We start from the raw sequence: 8,453 nt of genomic DNA on the forward strand, positions 1-8,453 counted from the left end.
TGACATACATACATACTATATATGTGTGTATGTGTGTGTGTTTGAGCGTGTATGAGAGAGTGTGTGAATGAGTGTGTGTTTGTGTATATACACTGAATATACTGTATAATGAAAATAAATAACCGTCTTTAGTTTTCAGGAAGCGTGTCCCGCACAAGAGGATCACGGCAGTAAAGCTTCTCTCACGATCCTCCTCACCTTGACGAAGTACAGTGGTCGCGGCGAGCTCTTCTGCTGCGGACTGAAGTCTCTGAGGACCCTGTGAATGTCCTGCCAACCCCAGACGGTGGAGCCCATGGGCCCCGGGGCCTTGCGCACACACACACTCAGCACGTTCAGCAGGACCCGCACGCAACTCTGGAAATGCTGCTCGAAAACACCAACACATGAAGGAATATGTAGTTAAAGAACATTACACAACCACACTATTTTCACATGTAAAAAAAGAAAAACCTAATTATTTTTATTAACAAATATGAATAAAATGTGATAAATATAGTCAAATATAGCCATACTAGATATAATTTTTGATTTTCTTTTACAAGTGTGTGCAGGACACTATAGTTCATTTATGTAAGTGAGGGGAGCAAAATAAAGCAAACTGTGACATATTATACCTAGAAATTAAAGTGGACTACCAGTCAAATTTATAACAATTTGGGACCAAAAATTATTCCGACACTTTGACCTGAGCTGAGTGTACCTGAGTGTAACGCTAGTGAGATGTGTAACACTAATGAGATGTGTAACGCTAATGAGATGTGTAACCATAGTGAGATGTGTAACACTAGTGAGATGTGTAACGCTAATGAGATGTGTAACGCTAGTGATATGTGTAACACTAGTGAGATGTGTAACACTAGTGAGATGTGTAACGCTAATGAGATGTGTAACGCTAGTGATATGTGTAACACTAGTGAGATGTGTAACGCTAGTGAGATGTGTAACCCTAGTGAGATGTGTAACCCTAGTGAGATGTGTAACCCTAGTGAGATGTGTAACCCTAGTGAGATGTGTAACCCTAGTGAGATGTGTAACGCTAGTGAGATGTGTAACCCTAGTGAGAAGTGTAACGCTAGTGAGATGTGTAACCCTAGTGAGATGTGTAACGCTAGTGAGATGTGTAACGCTAGTGAGATGTGTAACACTAGTGAGATGTGTAACGCTAATGAGATGTGTAACGCTAGTGAGATGTGTAACGCTAGTGATATGTGTAACGCTAGTGAGATGTGTAACCCTAGTGAGATGTGTAACGCTAGTGAGATGTGTAACCCCAGTGAGATGTGTAACGCCAGTGAGATGTGTAACGCTAGTGATGTGTAACCCTAGTGAGATGTGTAACCCTAGTGAGATGTGTAACGCTAGTGATATGTGTAACGCTAGTGAGATGTGTAACCCTAGTGAGATGTGTAACGCTAGTGAGATGTGTAACCCCAGTGAGATGTGTAACGCTAGTGAGATGTGTAACACTAGTGAGATGTGTAACGCTAGTGATATGTGTAACGCTAGTGAGATGTGTAACGCTAGTGATATGTGTAACGCTAGTGAGATGTGTAACCCTAGTGAGATGTGTAACGCTAGTGAGATGTGTAACCCCAGTGAGATGTGTAACGCTAGTGAGATGTGTAACGCTAGTGAGATGTGTAACCCCAGTGAGATGTGTAACGCTAGTGAGATGTGTAACCCCAGTGAGATGTGTAACGCTAGTGAGATGTGTAACCCCAGTGAGATGTGTAATGCCAGTGAGATGTGTAACACTAGTGAGATGTGTAACACTAGTGAGATGTGTAACGCTAGTGAGATGTGTAACGCTAGTGATATGTGTAACGCTAGTGAGATGTGTAACCCTAGTGAGATGTGTAACGCTAGTGAGATGTGTAACCCCAGTGAGATGTGTAACGCCAGTGAGATGTGTAACGCTAGTGATGTGTAACCCTAGTGAGATGTGTAACCCTAGTGAGATGTGTAACGCTAGTGATATGTGTAACGCTAGTGAGATGTGTAACCCTAGTGAGATGTGTAACGCTAGTGAGATGTGTAACCCCAGTGAGATGTGTAACGCTAGTGAGATGTGTAACGCTAGTGAGATGTGTAACGCTAGTGATATGTGTAACCCTAGTGAGATGTGTAACGCTAGTGATATGTGTAACGCTAGTGAGATGTGTAACCCTAGTGAGATGTGTAACGCTAGTGAGATGTGTAACCCCAGTGAGATGTGTAACACTAGTGAGATGTGTAACACTAGTGAGATGTGTAACGCTAGTGAGATGTGTAACCCCAGTGAGATGTGTAACGCTAGTGAGATGTGTAACCCCAGTGAGATGTGTAACGCCAGTGAGATGTGTAACCCTAGTGAGATGTGTAACCCTAGTGAGATGTGTAACACTAGTGAGATGTGTAACGCTAGTGAACGCACCTGCAGGGACTCTCTGCTCCCCGTGAGTCGAGTGATGGGCCTCATGCTGCTCACCTTCGGGATGAACCGGATCCGGGATGTTACCGTGGTCTTCGGGAATTTCAAGGCCTCAGACGGAGACAGGGCCCTCCACTGGCCCTTAGACAGATGAACTCTGACAACAAACAGTCAGATCAGGACCAGAACCAAACACTAGCACACTGATAAACATTTCTCAAAAATACAGAGTACAATAATATCAAGGTCCAAGTGTCCATGGACACTTTACCATTAATGAGATGGTTACATTAATGAGGACAATAATATTAAACAAAACAGGTCATATTTATCATTGCAGTTATACAATCAGGTTCAGTTTTTAATAATTAGCATAAATGAAATTCAGTACAAACAATACTACCAGTAGTAAAATAAGGTTTATTTTTCAATGCAAATATATACAATAGTCAACATTTGAAGTGGATCAAAAAAAGTTCATCAAAGTAAGACAAGAACGGGTACTGTTCAAAATTCATGTATATTTTGATCCACTTCAAATGTTGACTACTGTATATTTATACATTCTAAATAAATATGCAAAAATGTATATAAATATTTATAAAACAAATGTGTACATGAAAATTAATATTTAAATACATTATATACTTCATTTTAAATTTACATAATTTTTGACTAAAAGCATCTACAAAATAAAAAAATAAAAAATCTAAGTTTAAAAGAACTTATCTATGTACTGTAATAAAGTATAAATGGTAGTAAAACTAATTTTATTTACAATAATGAGAAGTGAGCAAAAATGTGCTTATTTGTCATGAGAAAAAAACCCATAATCCTAAAAACGGGCTTCATTTCGGGTTTCTGCTCAAATATGATTATGTCTTTTGACGTGTCGTGAGTCACATGACTGTTGTTCCGCGCACCTGAAGGCCATGTCCTGTAGTTTGCTCCAGACTTCAGCCCTGTAGAAGCGCAGCGCGTGTTTCTGCCCCATGCTCTCGGTGACGTAGAAGAGCGCCCGCACCAGACCCACCACGAACCCACTGAGTGTCCAGGCCAGGAACTGAGCGCAGATCCACTCTCTGTAGCGATGCTCACTGGCGCAGTGACCTACAGCAACACATCAGCTCAGTCACTAAAGCTCTTCACGGCTCAATCAATGCCAGTGAGATACAGTGGCCAACATTTGAAGTGGATCAAAAAAGTTAATCAAAAGTTGTCCTAAGACAAGAACGGGTATTGTTCAAAATTCATGTATAAATCTGCAGGTCTGGAATCGGAAACTTGTTATAAAATAAAAATTTCGATTCCTCTTATCGATTCTTTTGTGAGCATTTCAATGAGACTTTAAACCATTCAAGCAAGAGACTTTTGAATAAATGTTCAGAGACGCTGTTTTCAGGCGTGTGTGTATCAGTATATCAGTGCAGCTCTTAAAGGTGGTATCAGCGATTTCAGGCCCAAACATAAATGATCACATTCATCTAATCTTTCCTAACGATCCGCTAGCTGCTCGCCCCATTAGCATGCCGCCAAAAAAACGCGTCTCTGTAGGCAGCCTAGGCTCTGAGATCTGCACACAAAAACAATTGGTTTCACCAACCACTCAAAACCAAAATAAATGTGATCATTTATGTTTGGGCCTGAAACCGCTGGTACAACCTTTAAAGTGACAGCAGCCTAATATTCCCGCAGCCGTCTCTATAATAACACTAATTAAAAGAGAAAATTCAGTGTTTATTTGTCTTTAATAATGCCTGAAGTTTATATTTAGTTCGGCTAGTTGTTCGTCTATGGTGTTTATAAACCACAGACAAACGCTCCTTGTGTGAGTGTTCTTTATCCTGATGATTTCTGTTCATGATTTTCAACAATTAAATGTTTTGCAATAAGACTAAATGTGAATGATATTTTATAGGATTATAGGATGATAAATAGTTTTTTTTACCTTACTGGAATCGAAATCAGAAGAAGTTTTTATTAATATTAGCAATTAACTAATTATTTTATTTTTTTAGTAATTAGTTTTAGTAATTTTGTTGCGTATTTTTGTAATCTTTAGTTTTTTTAATATGCTCATATATTTTTGTTTTAGTTAGTTTTAGTTATTTTAGTACTTCAAATAAATGAATGATGAACTTTGTCTTGGCAACTAGCTGAAACATAGTTTATTATTTTTATTTCAAGTAATGAAAATGTTTTGTTATGGTTTTAGTTTTAGTTAACGATAACTGTTTTTTTGGCTTCAAACAACCAAAGTTGTAATAAATAAGAGTTACGAATAAAGGCGTTAAAGACGCACGTTTCTTGTGTCCCAGCCAATGGCAGGCCTTAACCTTCATCTTCCACATCAGCTGGTCCAACGGGAGGCGCTCAAATTTCCCAAGACGCAGGAAGTTCTTCACATTGGACAGGAAGTGAAGTCGATTTTCCTGGGATCCCCAAAGTTCCTCAGGAACAACGTAAAGCAAACATTCCCTCACAAACAGATACACCCTGTACGCGGAGAAGTGCAATTTGAGCAACGACTCCATATCTTGCGCGTCTTGAGTCCCAGAGCACTTCCTGTGCAGGAACAAGGTGTACGGGCACTTCCTGTGCTGGCGTAAGAGTCGACTGAACAGGGGAACCATCGCGAAGAAACGCTTTGGAAGTTTCTTCGGTCTCGTCTGCGTGTTTAACTCTGATTGGAGGAATATCATCCGGACGAGATCCGCCCCCTGCAGACGTCTAGCCCCGCCCACATCTTTCAGTTTCCTGTTGAGCAGGAAGCTCTTCATGCCCCGCCCATTATACAGCATGCTAAGAACGCGTATCGAACAGTGTGACGGTCGAGGAGGGCGTTGCTCCGCGGGTTTCCAGCTCCGAGATCCTTGATTTGCGGTCGACGGCCCGTCGGAGTGATCCGTAATCAGTTTCCGCTTCTTCATAACAGGATGTTTATCGTGCTTCTCGTCATCTCTCGCTCTCTTTCTCGAGACTGTTAACGTCTTAGCATCTCTTGCGACCGTCTTAGCGTCTCTTGCGACCGTCTTAGCGTCTCTTGCGTTCGTCTTCCACGGGACACCGGGATTTTTCCACGTTTGACTCGAGACGTGGCTGAGGGAAAACCCGGACCATGCGCGCGGGATTAGCCGGTCGTACACGGGCTCTCCGCACACCTGTAGCAAACACGAGGGCGGGACGGTAGCGAACACGGCGCAGTCCTGTAGCAGGTGCCGCGTGACCTCGGTTCCCAGACGCTGGTTGATCCGCTTCCACAGCTCGCTCGTGCTGATGTACGCCGCCGTCTGGGAAACGTCTCCGTGGAACCGGAACGGATCCGAACAGGCCGTCACGTCATTGCACTGATAGCCGAATCCCAGGACGTTCCTCAGCTTCTTCCGTTTAATGTGGTTTAGGGTGAACGCCAGAACCTCCGGAAGCGTGCTGAGCTGAAATAAGACACATAATAATATATCATTTAACAGTGATGATAGTTTATAAAGTTACAGTCAAACCAAATTTTTTTTTTACTAGTGTGCGCAGGACACTTTAGTTCATTTCTGTAAGTGAGGAGAGCAGAATAAAGTAAACTGTGACATATTATACCCAAATATTCTTCATACAGTGACTACCTGTAACATTTAGCCTATACAAATTTGGGAGCAAAAATGATTGGGACACTTTGAGCTGATCATGTTTTGCTGAAGTGTGTTTTCTTTAATTGCTAATGCTCTTTTTACACACAGACTGAACACAATGAAGCATTGCTTGGTGATTGGTTGAGCTAAACTGGTATTATCTAATTGTGTAGTTAAATTTAACAGCTGACAGATATTCAACATCATTCATGTGTGAGACAGTCTAACAGAAGGACGGACAAAACCAGTCAAATATCCACTGATCTGATAACTCTGAGTTCTTGTCATGTTTCTGACATAAGTTTCTACCAAAGTACATTTCTGAATGTGCTGAGTCTGGCATTTAGTGAGTTTGAAGTGAAAGTATTATTATTTCTCAATATTATTATCTCAATTTTTTGACATAGGTGGCTTTGTTAGAGGCTTTTGCATCGGAGGTCTTCATACAAGGTAATCAATCCTCCAAAAAACATGATTACTTACTACACTTTTACTATAATAAAACCATGGTTCATTTTCGTAAGGGACTGAAATGTAATCAACCCAATAAAGCCTACTGAATCATATTTAATACATGACATTCTAAGGCCTCTAAATGATCAAAACTTTGCCGAAACCGCAGTTTGTTTTGATGTGTAAACAAACGAACTGTCAGAAAGCGTTGAGTGTGAGGTACCTGTGCGGGCACGCGCTGCTGCTGTGGTGGCGTGAACGAGCATATCATCAGTCCTCTGACGAGATTTTTAAAACGCGCTCCGTCTCTCTCCTCCAGCAGAGCCGGCTTCCGTCCATTAGAGAACACAAGCCCATCTGTGAACTCCTCCAGAGTCTGCACGACGGGATATAACGATCGCAAAATGCCAAAAACATATTTGAACCCGCCATCTGTCACGTCGTGTCGAGACATGAGTCTGTGTGTGTTTGGGTTTCCCGCTTCCGGCGTTTCGCCTCGGGCCGGGCGTCGAGCGCTGCCTCTCCACCAATCGAGAATCATCTGTCACATGACCCTGATGTTAAGACCATAGAAGACTGCTATGGAGTTAAACAGTGGGTAAGCGTTTGGTATTAGTTTGAAGGTACCCCCGGGAGCCGCCATTGGCTAACAAGCCTTCACCTGCTGTTAGCATCCCATTGACTTCCATTCATTTTGGCGTCACTTTGACAGCGAATAACTTTACATCTGAGGCGTTTAAAGACTCCATTTGTCCATTATTTATTTCTAAAGAAACACGACAATGTATAAAAGGCTCCATTACCTTGTATCTTACGTTATGGCCCCGTAGGAGCAGTTTTTGTAAAAGTAGGCTAACGATTGCGTCAAAACCACGCGACTCTCTGGAAATTACCGTAGAGACAGGAAGAGAAGCTCGCGGGCAATTTGGGGGACGCGGAGGCATGAAGTCAAAGGAGAAGCCCATAGAGAGTCATGACGTTGCTCCTGCTCCTAGCTCATGGACAGCTCCTTCTCACACTCTCCGTCTCTGCAAGATTCGGAAGGGAATGGTTCCGATTTCGTCAGGCACAGCTGCTAGAAAACTTACAACTGTCAGGCAGGCTGCTCACGTCACATCCCCGTCGTCAAGCTCAGTTTGAGTCTGCGCAGTACGCCTGGCAATCAGGAAGTAACTGCTCCTTATGTGCTTCAACTTCTCTCCGTTGAAACCTATGGGGTCGCTGTGTCCAGTTTATATACTGTCTATGGAGTTAAAACGCAAATTAAAGCTACGTATCTTTTTTTTATTCGAAATTACCAGAATTTAAATAATTAGCAAGTACATAAAAAAATAAAAAAAATGCAAACGGTGTTTTGACTTACTGTAAAATTACGTTTGATTTTAGAACTGTCGGGGCGGATTTCCCGGGAAACTGCTTATTTCCATCTTTCTTCCGTGCAATCATTTGTGTTAATTAATTGTAATTAAATTACTTTATAAGCATGTTAAAACAGTAAATAGCAAGTAGATTATCAAAACAATATTATAACTAAATTATGACTTTACAACCACATAAACAAAATAAATGAGAACAATGATAAATAAAAACGGTATTTAACAAATATGTAACATTTTACAATTGCATTTCATAATTTCTGAATATACTGTGTATAAAGTAAATACATTTAAGTTTATTTTTAATTACATTTTTTGTTTATTATTTTATGCTCATTTTTAACACAAAGCACTTGCTTTTTGCAAATGTACTATAACACCATGGTTTTTGGACATGGTATTCACATAATATCTTGCAAATGCACCATAGTATTCTTTAAAGTATCATGTAAATACTTTTGTATATAAATAAGAGAATCATTCAGTACCATGGTTTTGATACCATCACTGTACTACGGCACAGCAATTAGGGATTGTATGCAGCAAAGTATGCACTTTTTCATAGTTTGATAGATAAAATTGTATTTG

At 40.9% G+C, this 8,453-nt stretch overlaps 1 protein-coding gene across 3 annotated transcripts in view; it reads right to left on the reverse strand.

Moving 5' to 3' along the window:
* The window catches only part of tert (telomerase reverse transcriptase), a 35,649-nt gene extending 28,583 nt beyond the window's left edge, over positions 1-7,066 (reverse strand). The window contains exons 1-5 of one of the 3 annotated variants that reach the window (XM_081376246.1): positions 6,713-7,063; positions 4,716-5,847; positions 3,337-3,523; positions 2,417-2,570; positions 199-366 (exon numbers count right to left, since the gene is read on the reverse strand). In XM_081376246.1, the coding sequence (XP_081232372.1) occupies positions 199-366; positions 2,417-2,570; positions 3,337-3,523; positions 4,716-5,847; positions 6,713-7,030 (1,959 nt within the window). In that variant the 5' untranslated portion in view covers positions 7,031-7,063. Of the gene's footprint in view, positions 1-198; positions 367-2,416; positions 2,571-3,336; positions 3,524-4,715; positions 5,848-6,712 lie in introns of all 3 variants that reach the window. The other 2 variants (XM_081376245.1, XM_081376244.1) reach the window with 2 other exon arrangements.
* Between the last annotated feature and the right edge of the window lie 1,387 nt (positions 7,067-8,453).

This window comes from Scardinius erythrophthalmus (genome assembly GCF_964197995.2).
Source record: "Scardinius erythrophthalmus genome assembly, chromosome: 10".
Lineage (NCBI taxonomy): Eukaryota > Metazoa > Chordata > Actinopteri > Cypriniformes > Leuciscidae > Scardinius > Scardinius erythrophthalmus.